At 42.9% G+C, this 13,480-nt stretch overlaps 1 protein-coding gene across 5 annotated transcripts in view; it reads right to left on the bottom strand.

The window, feature by feature from the left end:
• The window catches only part of OS9 (OS9 endoplasmic reticulum lectin), a 32,192-nt gene that overhangs the window by 1,589 nt on the left and 17,123 nt on the right, over nucleotides 1-13,480 (bottom strand). For 2 of the 5 annotated variants that reach the window (XM_032874592.1, XM_032874593.1), the window contains exons 6-12: nucleotides 3,310-3,520; nucleotides 3,102-3,206; nucleotides 2,798-2,898; nucleotides 2,568-2,619; nucleotides 1,800-1,888; nucleotides 1,308-1,586; nucleotides 868-1,060 (exon numbers count right to left, since the gene is read on the bottom strand). In XM_032874592.1, the coding sequence (XP_032730483.1) occupies nucleotides 868-1,060; nucleotides 1,308-1,586; nucleotides 1,800-1,888; nucleotides 2,568-2,619; nucleotides 2,798-2,898; nucleotides 3,102-3,206; nucleotides 3,310-3,520 (1,030 nt within the window). Of the gene's footprint in view, nucleotides 1-867; nucleotides 1,061-1,307; nucleotides 1,602-1,799; nucleotides 1,889-2,567; nucleotides 2,620-2,797; nucleotides 2,899-3,101; nucleotides 3,207-3,309; nucleotides 3,521-13,480 lie in introns of all 5 variants that reach the window. The other 3 variants (XM_032874594.1, XM_032874595.1, XM_032874591.1) reach the window with 2 other exon arrangements.

Below are 13,480 nucleotides of genomic sequence, written 5' to 3'. Positions count from 1 at the left end.
CCCCGGCCATCCACTGATTTGGGCAGTTTTCCATCACAAACACATAGAGGAATGGGGGCTCAGAATAAATTAATGCCCTCCCCTTCAGGCCTCTACAGCTTCCTCCACCAGCGGCGTCCTCCCTTTCCCCTCCCGGACTGGGAAGTCTCTGCCTCTCCCCCACAGGAAAAATGACTGTGTTTTCTGAAGCAAAAATCAGGCCACCCAAGCCAACAAAGAAGTTTTGTTTCTTAAGAAGCAGGTTGGAAAACTGTGGTTTGGTACTCCACATGCTGCTACTCGAAAGACATTCCAGTGTTTATAGAGATAGTGGGATGGACGGTTTAAAAAGAGAATATTCCATTTGGAATGTTTGATCTCATATGACCCTGTGGAAGGGAGATCAGGGAGTGCGAGAAGCAGTAACTGCAAGTCTGTCCAGGAAGTCAGTTTAGGGAATAGCTGGGCTTGCGTGTTCACACCCCACCAGCTGGGGCCTCCCCCAGCACACGGGGCTCAGTGTTGGTAAGCTGCCTCCTTCCCCCCTGTGTGGTCTTCAGCACACAGGCCTGCTTGCAGTCATTCCCTTACTGTCTCCTGACCACCCACTATGCGCCAGGGAAGTGTTAGGCGCTGGGTGCACAGAAGCAAGCCAGAAAACAAGACAGATACACTCCAGAAGCTGCTTCCCAAGAAGATGAATGAATAGGAGGTAACGAGGCAAAGGGATGGAGGCCGTGGGAAGGCAGGTGTGAAAACAGTGTTCCAGAAAGAGGGAAGGGAGTACGCTTTCTTGGAAGGGAAAAAACATGATGCCCTCCAGAGTCCACCAGCTGAGGGACCAAAGACAGTGGGCTTGACTGCCCCTCCCTGTCTGACAGCTCCTACCTGCTGTTTTGGGGGAGGGGGTAGGCTTTTTGGGGACAACCCTCCTTTTCCTGTGCTTCTTCTGTGCCAGCTCTGGACTCTGTTTTTCCTCCAGCCTTTTGATGAGTTTGTTGAGAGTGGATGTCAGGGCCAGCATTGCCCGATCGCGCTCGGATTCCTTCTTCAACCCGTCTGGGTCCAGCTCCTTCTCTGTCTGGAATGCCCAAAGCAGGAACGGAGAGTCAAGGGTCTGGGGGGTGAAAGTCAGTGGTCCACGCTCTACAGAAGAGCACTAGTTAAGTTGCAGCCCTCTCTTGGGTCCCCCTTCCCTACTGTCCCCCTTTCATTAAGTAAACAACCTCCCGGAGGCTGCTCTGTGCTCCCTTGGGGCCCCTCTGCCCACCCGGCCTCGGCCCACAGGGCAGTGGGCCGGCGCACACGGGAGCGAGGGCCGCGCGCACCTCCTGGATGATGCTCTCCAGTTCCCGCTCCATGCCAGCCTTCACCTCTGCCCGGAGCCGCTCGCGGTCGGACGGGAGCAGTATCCCTTCCAGTTCCTTCTCAAACTCTCCCAGTAACTGCTGTTCATCCTCATCTTCATCTTCCTCCTCCTCCTCTTCCTCCTCTTCCTCCACCTCGTTCTGATGGTCTGTGTCACTCCTTTCCTTCACCTCTGCTTCCGTCTGAGGGCCTTCAGCGGCATCCTCTGCAGGCTGCTCTGGGCCTCCGTTTGGCCTCCCCTGGGTGGATGGGGACCAGAAGAAAGAGGTGGACAGTTGCGGTTTCAGCAGAAACACAGTGGCCGGAGAGCACTGGCGGGGGTCTCGGGAGGGGGAAAGAAAGGGAGTCACCCCCGCTGGGCTTACCACAGGCCCCAGTCAGGGGCGGTTGGCTAAGTGCTCCCTACAGGGAGGCGAGGTGGGCTTTCTCCCTCCCTTAAGCAGGGCGCATACCTTTTTTGCACCACCTTTCAGCTCCTCTATCAATCGAATCAAGTCCGCAGGACTCCGGATGACTTTGACCTGCACATTGTTCTGAAAATCTGCAGTGAAAGAGCAGGAGTGAACCAGTTGTGTCCTAAATTCTATTTTGACTTCCTAAGAAGAGGAGAGGAGGAGACCATGGAAGGACACGGTCCCAGCCTCCAGGAGCCACCTGTCTGGTCAGTGAGCTGGGGCCAACGTAACCCCCCGGAGAGCACTGTCCTAACGGGGACCCACAGGTGAGAGAGGGAACACTAACAAGCTGCTGGCGAGGGCACCACTGAGCCCCACTGGTAATGACTCCAGTTTTTAGGACTACAGAAGAGATTCTGAGGCCACAGGCTCCTCTTCCCTGGATACTGTTCTCCTCTTTCCACAAATATAAACTATTGTCGACTCTGTTCCAGGCACTGTGCTATGAACTACAGACTCATTCTCACTTAATCTCACAACCACCCTGTAAGGTAGGGGTATTACCCACTGTTGGGGGTGAGGAAATTGAGGTTAAGTGAAATCACCCGGGATTACAAAGTCAGCAAGCTGTGGAACCACTGTGTCCTGCTATCTCCCTAGAACAGAACTGCTGTCTGCCAACAGTATTACCTCCTGTAAAAATGAATTCGATGCTGGCCTGGCAGCCCAAACTCCCCAACCAATGTTTACCTCCACCCCACCCCCACCCCCTCCAACCTCAGAATACATGCAAACCAGGAAAGGAGACAGGGACGGTTCGCTCACCTTGGGGAGGGGCAGGAGCTGGATCTGCTGTCTCAAGGTTGGGTTCCTGCTCCCGATGAGGAGAAAAGGGCAGAGTCAAGTACACAAGCGTGTTTATGCCTACCACACTCTTAAGGTGGTGGTTCTGGGTAGATCCTGGCCTCCCTAGACCAGTATAGGTCATCTCGTGATGACTGCAGCTCGCCCAGGGCCAGCCTCATCAGAGCAATGGCCGGGAAGCTGGCTCTCACCTCAGCCTGAGCCTCCTCCACCCCAGGGGTCTGCTCCTCTGGCTCATGAAGCATCTTCCAGAAATCTGATTCCTTACTCTCGTCCTTGGTGGGGTGGGCACCTGGGATACAGACAACAGGGAGGAATTGGGAAGGAAGAGAGAAATGGAAGGGACCAAGCAGAATGGGGTCCATTCTCCTTCACTATTGCTAAGGAATCAGGACCCACTTCCTCCCCACCCCCAACAGTCAGTCCAGGACAGTAAGACTGGGGAAGGGAAGGACCAGAGAGAGGTGTCGTGGAACACGGCTAACAAGGTCCTACCTGCTCTCTTTGAGAGCCCTGCTCCCAGCTGGACCTCGCTCCACATGTGCGGCTCCAGGTCTTGCAGCTCCTCGAGGACTTTATCCCCGTATTGCTTGGAGTCTACTGAGAAACAGTGTGTGGGGAGGACAAGGCCACACGCCTCTGGGCTCTCAATCCCTTATCTTCTGCTGGTCCCTCCCCGTATCTCGCCCTTCTCAGTACTCACCAGCTTGCCTCTGAATGTAGGCCATGTACTCCTCAGGCTGCAGAGCAGGGTGACAGAGAATGGCCTGGGGGGCGGCACTGGGTGGGGGCCGGAGCAGAGGGTGGGGGCACAAGCGAGGTGTCCGAATGGTCAGCACATAAGAGCAGGACAAGGGCTCGTCCACACGATCAATGTAGTCCCCAGAAATACCAGCACCCTCATCACAGAGGAACTGCCAGGACAGAGAGGGTGGACAAACAGTAATGACCGCTACCCGTGAGTTTTTGTTCTTGCAGCAGCCGCTTGTTCCCGAGCACGAACTGTGTGTCTGGCACTGTGCCTACACCGTGCGGACGACACTTTACAGATACCAGCTCTGTTAATCATCACAAAACCTAGCAGGGACGGATTAATATCTCAGGTTTGTGGCTCAAAAAACCGAGGTTTGACTCGGATAAGGGACTTGGTCAGGCTGACCACTGGTAAGTGGTAAAAACAGGTATTGATTTCAGGCAGCTTCCCTGTGGATAACCAGCCAGTTTGTGTTTCCCATTCTTCCTCTATATAAATACAGCGTATATATCCTTGCATGCATTTGAGATACAGATACGATACAGTTGACCCTTGAACAATGCGGAGGGGTTAGAGACACTGACCTCCCTCTCCACAGTCAAAAATCTGCCCAGAACTTCCGACAACCCCGCCCCCCAGCTTCACTACTAAGAGCAAGAGCCGTAAGAGCTCACTTTTTACTGCGATCTACAATTTACTGGAGACACACTGCTCCTGCAGACATGATGAGCGTCCCGGAGTTTTGAGCAGACACCCGCAACACCTGAGCTCATCCCAACAGCAACGGAGGTGGCTTCGAAAGCGTTACAGTCGTCCAGTATGTCCTATGGTTTTATGCTGTTATGATTTAATACCGCATCCTTGTTTGTTTATACCTCTCTATACTGAGGATGATACCATATATGGTCTGCAAGTTTGTGCGTAAATTTTGATAAATTTTAACTTCTGTAATAGATTTGTGTATACTTTATGGTAGGAAATGGTAAAATAGACTACTACCTACATATATTTCATGCATTCATGACATACCTAACTTAATTTTTTTAATCCTTCTGAGCTACGTGGTTCATCTGGGAGTTTTTTCAAATTGTCATAAATCTCCAAAAAAAATTTCCAATATATTTATTGAAAGTAAATATAAGTATGCCCACACAGTTCAGACTTGTGTCTGTGTTGGTCAAGGGTCAACTGTATTTATATGTATTTGAAATATATATATATTCCTTTTTTGTGTGTACTCATGTACATATGTGTGTGTAAATATATAAATGTATATATAAATATATATAAATAAATATATAAATGTAAATATATAAATGATTAAAATTTTTCCCTGAAAAAGACAAGAAAGAAAAACAGACCTCAAATCAGTAACTTAACCTTCTACCTTAAATCACTAGAAAAAGAAAAGCAAACTAAACCCGAAGCAAGCAGAGGGAAGGAAGTTACACAGATTTGAACAAAAGTAAGTGAAATAGAGAATAGAAAAACAACAGAGAAAAATCAATGAAACTAAAAGTTGTTTTGAAAAGATCAGTAAGTGACAAAACTTCAGCTAGACTTACCAAGAAAAAAAGAGAAGACTCAAATTAGTATAACCAGGAATGAAAGAGGGGATACTACTATTTACTTTACAGAAATAAAAAAGGATTGTAAAGAAATACTATGAACACCTACATGCCAACAAATCAGATAACTTAGATGAAATGGACCCATTTCTAGAAAGACACAACTACCAAAACTGATTCAAGAAGAAATAGACAACATGAATAGGCGCATAACAAGTAAAGAGTTTAAATTAGTAATCCAGAAACTAACCACACAGAAAAGCCTGGGCCAGATGGGTCTACTGGTGAATTCTACCAAATATTTAAAAAACAATAAATACCAATCCTACTCAAACTCTTCCAGAAAAAAAGGAGAGGAGGGAATATTCCCCCAACTCATACTACAAAGCCAGTATTATAACTGTGATACCACATCTACGCAATTATAACCCTGATACCAAATCTACACAGATATATCGCAAGAAAAGGAAATTGTAAGCCAATATCTCTTATAAATGAAGACCCCAAATGGTCAACAAGATACTAATCAAATTTAGCAACATATAAAAAGGGTTACACACCAGACCACATGGGATTTATCCCAAGAGTGCAAAGTTGGGCTAACATAAAAAAAATCCATTAATGTAATGAATACACCCTATCAACAGATTAGATGACAAAACCCACATGATCATCTCAATGAATGCAGAAAAAGCACCTGATAAAATGCAACACACTCTTCATGATTAAAACATTCAACAAACTTAAAATAGAAGAGAATTTCATCAACCATCTATGAAAAATCCATAGCTAACATTATACTTAATAGTGAAAAACTGAATGGTTTCTCCCTAAGATCAGAAATGAAACGATGGAGCACCTGGGTGGCTCAGTTGGCTAAGTGTCTAACTCTTGATTTTTCGGCTCAAGTCATGATCTTGGGGTCACAAGATCAAGCCCCTACTGGCTCCAAACTGGGAGTGGAGCCTGCTTGAGACTCTCTCTACCCCTTTCCTCCCCCCTTTCCTTCCACTCCCAGCTCTCTCTCATGCTCGAGCTCTTTCTCTCTCTCTCTCTCAAAAAGAAAAAAAAAAAAAAAAAAAAAAAGGAGGGGGAATAAGAAAAGGGTGTCTGCTTGTGCCACTTCCATTCAGCATTGGGCTGGAGGTTTTGACCAGGCCAATAAGGCAAGAAAATGAAACAAAAGGCATCAATATTGGAAAGAAAAAAATAAAACTATCTCCATTTACAGATGATTTTATATACAGAAAATCCTAGGGGCATCTGGGTGGCTCAGTCAGTCAAGCATCTGACTTTTTTTTTTTTAAGATTTTATTAATCCATTTAAGAGAGAGACATAGCAAGAAGAGAGCAAGAGCAGGGAGGAGAGGGAGTAGCAGGCTCCCACTGAGCAGGGAGCCTGACGTGGGGCTCAATCTCAGAACCCTGGGATCATGACCTGAGCCAAAGGCAGACACCGAACTGCCTGAGCCATGCAGGTGCCCCAGCATTTGACTTTTTAGCTAACTCAGGTCTTAATCTCAGGGTCAGGAGTTCAAACCCCTCTTAATATTAATACTTATTATTAAGATACCAATCTTCCCTCAAACTGATCTTTATATTCAATGCAATCCCCACCAAAATTCTAGCTGGTTTCATTGTGGAAATTAACTAACTAATCCTAAAATTCATATGAAAATTCAAGGGACTCCAAATAGCCAAAATAATCTGGGAAAAGAACAAAGTTGGAGAACTTACACTGATTTTTAAAACTTGCTACAAAACTACAATAATCCAGGGGCACCTGGGTGGCTCAGTGGGTTAAAGCCTCTGCCTTTGGCTCAGGTCATGATCCCAGGGTCCTGGGATTGAGCCTCGCATCAGACTCTGCTCAGCGGAGAGCCTGCTTCCTCCTCTCTCTCTGCCTGCCTCTCTGCCTACTTGTGATTTCTATCCAAAGGGGGAAAAAAAAAAGACTACAATAATCCAGACAGTGTTAGTACTAACATAAAGACAGATCCATAGACCAATGAGATAGAATTTAGAGTCCAGAAATTTATTTACCTTTACTTTCATCATCTTTTTTTTTAAGGTAATCAAGATAATTCAATGGGAATCATCTTTTCAACAAATGATGGTGGGTCAACTGGATATTTATGTGCAAAAAAAAAAAAAAGGAGATGGACCCCCTACCTCCTACTATATATAAAATTAACTCAAAATGGATCAAAGACCTAAATATAAAGCTATAACATTTTCAGGAGAAAATATAGGTGCAAGTCTTCATGGCCTTAGATGAGCTAGCTAATGGTTTATTTGATAGGACATCAAAGGCACAAGCAACAACAACAAAAAAAATAGGTAAACTGGAATTCATCAAAATTAAAAACTTTTGTGCTACAAAGGACATCATCAAGAATGTGAAATGATGGGGTGCCTGGGTGGCTTAGTGGGTTAAAGCCTCTGCCTTCGGCTCGGGTCATGATCCCGGGGTCCTGGGATCGAGCCCCACGTCGGGTTCTCTGCTTGGCGGGGAGCCTGCTTCCTCCTCTCTCTCTGCCTGCCTCTCTGCCTACTTGTGGTCTCTGTCTGTCAAATAAATAAAAATAAAACCTTTAAAAAAAAAAAAAAAAAGAATGTGAAATGATGGGCGCCTGGGTGGCTCAGTGGGTTAAAGCCTCTGCCTTTGGCTCGGGTCATGATCCCAGGGTCCCGGGATTGAGTCCCGCGTCAGGCTCTCTGCTCGGCGGGGAACTTGCTTTCTCCTCTCTCTCTGCCTCCTTTTCTGCCTACTTGTGATATCTGTCTGTCAAATAAATAAATAAATAAATAAAATCTTAAAAAAAAAAAGAATGTAAAATGACAACTCAAAGAATGGGAGAAAATATTTGTAAATCACTTATCTGATAAAACTTGTATCCAGAATATACAAAGAAATCTTCCAACTCAATAATAAAAAAACACATAATGCAGCTTAAAAACAGACAAAAGATCTGTAGACAACTCTCCAAAGAAAACACACAATTTGCTAATAAAGCACATGAAAAGATGCACCATGTCTTTTACCATGGGGGAAATGCAAATCAAAACCACAATGAACTACCACTTCACACTCACTAGCATAGTTATAGTTTAAAAGAGAAAAGCAAATATTGGGGTGTCTGGGGGGCTCAGTCGGTTAAGAGGCTGCCTTTGGCTCAGGTCATGATCCCAGCGTCCTGAGGTCAAGCCCCGCATGGGGCTCCTTACTCGGCAGCGAGCCTACTTCTCCCTCTCCCTCTGCCTGCTGCTCCTCCTGCTTGTGCTCTCTCTGTGTCAAATGAATGAATAAAATCTTAAAATAAATAAATAAATAATTTTAAAGAGAAATAAAAGCAAGTGTTGGTGAGGATGTAGAGAAATCCTCATATACTACTCAAGGGGCTGTAAGATGGTTGCTACTGCTTTGGGAAAAGTGTGGCAGTTTCTCCAAGAGTTTTCCATATGATCCAGCAGCTCTACTCCTTGGTATCTACCAAAAGAAATGAAAAGCTATGTCCCCGCAAAATCTTGTCCACAAATGTTAAAAGCAGCATTGCTTTTAACTAAAAAAGGCAAATAACCCAAATGTCCACCAATGATGACTAGATGAACAGAACATGGAACAGTTCTTGGCAATAACACGTGAGAAAGTACTGGTGATGCTACCCATAGATGATCCTCGAACACACGGTAAGTGAAAGAAGCCAGACACAAAGGTCACACACTGTATGGTTCCAGTCACATGAAATGTCTAGAAAAGGCAAATCTGTAGAGACAAAAAGATGAGACATTGTCTAGAGGTCTGGAGTGGGGGGTGTGGTCATGGGGACAGTTTGATGGAGAGTAACTGCCAATGAGTAGGGACTTTCTTTTAGGGTAAGGAAGATGATCTGAAGGTAACTGTGGTGATGATGGCACAATTCTGAATATACCGCACACCACTAAATCACATGCTGAATTGTATGGCATGTGACTTACATTTTTATAAAAACTCTTACTGAGAAAAATACTACTAACTTCTTACTCAAGTGGAAGAAAAGATGGCATGATTAAGACAAAATGAAAGAAAATAAAAGAAAGGAGAGAAAAAGAAAGAACAGATAAAACAAAAGAAAGCATAAAGTAAAATGTTAGATGTAAATCCAAATATATATATATATATATATATATATATGGTTAAAATTTTCTAAAAACACAACTATATGCTGTTTAGAACACATTTAAGACCTAAGAATATAGAAAGGCAAGGAGCACCTGGGTGGCTCAGTGGGTTAAAGCCTCTGCCTTTGGCTTGGGTCACGATCCCAGGGTCCTGGGATTGAGCCCCGCATCAGGCTCTCTGCTAGTCGGGGAGCCTGCTTCCCCCTCTCTCTCTCTGCCTGCCTCTCTGCCTACTTGCGATCTCTGTCAAATAAATAAATAAAATCTTAAAAGAAAAGAATATAGAAAGGCTAAAAGTAAAAGGATGAAAAAATAAAGTAAACAACTCAATGAAAGCTATTATATGGTTCTATTACCACACAAGAGACTATAAGCAAAAAAATTAAGACAGAAAAGGTCAATTCATAATTTTAAAAGTTCAACTTATGAAGAAGATAATTTAAATTGTATGTAATTCTTTATCTTCTTTATTGTCTGTCTCTCCCAACTAGAGCAGGAATTTCTGTCCTTTTTTGTTCACCAAAATACTCCTTAGCAACTACAACAGTGCCTGGCATGTAGAAGACCTTAATAAACATTTGTTGAGGGTGCCTGCATGGCTCAGTCATTGAGCATCTGCCTTTGGCTCAGGTCATGAACCCAGAGTCCTGGGATTGAGTCCCACATTGGGCTCCCTGCTCGTAGGGAAGCCTGCTTCTCCCTCTCCCACTCCTCCTGCCTGTGTTCCTTCTCCAGCTGTTTCTCTCTCTGTTAAATAAATAAAATCTTTAAAAACAAACAAACAAACAACAATTTGTTGAAGAAATTAATACATTGCCCCAATATACATAAAGCAATAATAGACAGAATAATAATGAATAAATTTAAAGAATAAGGAATAACAGACAAATCAATAATTATAGCGGAAGACAAATCAGTAAAGATACAAATGACTGAACAGCACAATTAATAATCATGACCTGAAAGACATACAAAAAACACTGTACCTAACAACAGAGTACACCTTCTTCTCCAGCACAAAGAAACATTTAAAGAAACTGACATATACTGGACCATTCAACAAGTCTCAGCAAATTTAAAGGACTCAAATGGTACAACTATCAAATAATCTATGTAATTTTGAGATATATAAGAAAATCAGGGAAACCTGAAGATACTGAATATTTGATAATAATAAGGAGTTACTGTTAATCTTTAGTGTATTGTAGTTATGTTTTTAAAAGTGTTTTTTTTTAAAGATTTATTTGTTTGAGAGAGAGAGAGAATGAACATGTGAGAGGGGGTTGAAGCAGAGGGAGAAGGAGAGACAGAATCTCAAGCAGACTCCATGCTAAGCAGATATCATGAACTGAGCGGAAACTAAGAGTCGGACACTGAACTGACTGAGCCACTCAGGGGCCCCTAAAAAAGCTTCAACCTTATAGGGATAAATACAGAAATATTTATGGATGAAATGATATCTGTAATTTACTTCCAAGTAGTTTGAGAGTAGAGGAGGTAGTGAAGTGAGGTGGGCAAGAAGATAGATAAAATGAAACTGGCCATATTTGTTGAAACTAGATGATCACAGGGGGTCATTGTACAATTATCTATGATTTTATATGTTTCCAACTTTCCAAAATAAAGGTTTTACAGGGACAATCTTAAATACATTTAATCTGTACCCAGCACTTATGCTTTCAAGATATCTTTACACATGAATATATGTATAATGTAATAATCTGTTAATAACAACAAAAAGTGGGTGGAAAACTATTTACTCAGTATAGCAATAATGACAAAATGATGGAACATTCATCCAGCCGTATAATATGCAGATGTAAAAATTTTTAAAAAGCTCTAGATATGAGGCCATTGAAAGATCTCTAAGAATTATTGTCAAGATATGTAAAAACAAGGTGCAGAACATGTGTTTAATACACTGTATGTTGTGTATAAAAAAAAAGAGAGAAAGGGCACCTGGGTGGCTCAGTGGGTTAATCCTCTGCCTTTGGCTCAGGTCATGATCTCAGGGTCCTGGAATGGAGCCCCACCCACATTGGGCTCTCTGCACAGCAGGGAGCCTGCTTCCCCCCCTCTCTCTCTGCATGCCTCTCTGCCTACTTGTGATCTCTCTCTCTGTTACATGAAGAAATAAAAAAATCTTTGAAAAAAAAAAGAGAGAGAGAAAAAGAAATAAGATTCTCTAGTCATAACTGCTTGTGAACCACAAAGAAAGGCTGGAAGTGTGCATAAAACACTAAGAGCAAGGTGACCTGTGGGGAGTGGGGTGGGCACTATGGGAACTGAGGAGGTGGGAGGTTAAGTCTGGGAGGGGGAGTTTTCCTAGTACAAAAATTTCTACATTTTCTAAGTTTTGAATCATGGGAAAGTATTATCCGTTTAAAATTTAGATAAAGATACAAATCAAAACCAATGAGATACCACCTCACACCAGTCAGAATGGCTAAAATTAACAAGTCAGGAAATGACAGATCTTGGCGAGGATGTGGAGAAAGGGGAACCCTCCTACACTGTTGGTGGGAATTCAAGATGGTGCAGCCACTCTGGAAAACAGTTTGGAGGCTCCTCAAAAAGTTGAAAATAGAGCTATCTTATGACCCAGCAATAGCACTGCTGGGTATTTACCCCAAAGATACAATGTAGTGATTCAAAGGGGCATGTGCACCCCAATGTTTATAATAGCAATGTCCACAATAGCCAAACTATGGAAAGAGCCCAGATGTCTATCAACAGAAGAATAGATAAAGAAGATGAGGTATAGACATACTATGGACTACTACTCAGCCATCAAAAAAAGAAATCTTGGACGCCTGGGTGGCTCAGTTGGTTAAGTAGCTGCCTTCGGCTCAGGTCATGATCCCAGCGTCCTGGGATAGAGTCCCACATCGGGCTCCTTGCTCGGCAGGGAACCTGCTTCTCCCTCTGCCTCTGCCTGCCTCTTGGTCTATTTGTGATCTCTCTCTCTCTTTCTCCTCTCTCTCTGACAAATAAATAAAATCTTTAAAAAAAAAAAAAAAAGAAAAAACAACGAAATCTTGCCATTTGCAACATGGATGGAACTAGAAGGTATTGCCCTAAGCAAAATAAGTCAAACAGAAAAAGACAATTATCATATGATCTCACTCATATGTGGAATTTAAGAAATGAAACAGAGGATCATAGGAGAAGAGAGGGAAAAATAAAACAAGATGAAATCAGAGAGGGAGACAAACCATGAGAGACTCTTGATCATAGGAAACAAACTGAGCGTTGCTGGAGGGGAGGGAGGTTGAAAAAAAAAAGAAATTTAGGTAAAGAAATTTAAAATAGCCATAAAAATTTATAATAACTAAAGTAGTGCTTGGAGAGAAACTTATAAGAAATGTTTACTAAAAAGGAAAAGCTGAAAATGAAGGAGTTAAGCATTCATTTCAAGAAGTTAAAAATGGAATAGTAAAATAAACTCAAGAAAGCAGAAGGAAGGAAAATAAAGACTGGACATTAATAAAATAGAAAGCAAACGCAATACAGAAACTCAACAGAGCCAAAATAGTTGGTTCTCTAAAAAGAGTAATACAACTGACCAAGCTCTGGTGAGACTGACCAGTAGCAAAACAGGCAAACAAAACAAAACAAAACCCCTGAGGAATGGAAAGTGGAACCTAATCACAGATGCCACAGGGATTAAAAAGATAATAGAAGGGTATCATGAACAACTTTATGACAATAAATCTGAAAAATCAGATGAAATGGATAAATTCCTTAAAAATACACATTACTATAACTGACACAAAGAAATAGAAAACTTTGAATATTCCTAAAATTACTAAAGAAAAACGAGTTGAAAGTCTTCCCACAATGACAATGTAGACCAACACGATTTTCCAGGTGTATTCTAGCAAACGCTCAAGGACGAAAAGACTGCAATCTTGAGGCAACTGTGTGGCTTAGCCAGTTAAGAGTCTGACTCTTGATCTCAGCCCAGGTCTTGATCTCAGGGTCATGAGCTCAAGCCCCATGCTGGTGTGGGCCTACTTTAAAAAAACTGCAATCTTAAACATTCTTTGGAGTGTAGAAAAAGTAGAACATTTTAAAACTCATCTCTTCTGACGCGAGTATAACCTTCTTACCAAAACTTGATAAGGATGGAACTAGAAGGAAAAACTACAAGTCAGTCTCTCTCAAGAGATATATATACAGAGACCTTTAAAAAGCAGCAAACTGGGACGCCTGGGTGGCTCAGTTGGTTGGACGACTGCCTTCAGCTCAGGTCATGATCCTGGAGTCCCGGGATCGAGTCCCGCATCGGGCTCCCAGCTCCACGGGGAGTCTGCTTCTCTCTCTGACCTTCTCCTTGCTCATGCTTTCTCTCACTGTCTCTCTCTCAAATAAATAAATAAAATCTTAAA

Source organism: Lontra canadensis, unplaced genomic scaffold (assembly GCF_010015895.1).
Source record: "Lontra canadensis isolate GAN:19392208 unplaced genomic scaffold, GSC_riverotter_1.0 scaffold53, whole genome shotgun sequence".
NCBI lineage: Eukaryota > Metazoa > Chordata > Mammalia > Carnivora > Mustelidae > Lontra > Lontra canadensis.
This window is presented reverse-complemented; position numbering and strand designations above follow the sequence as displayed.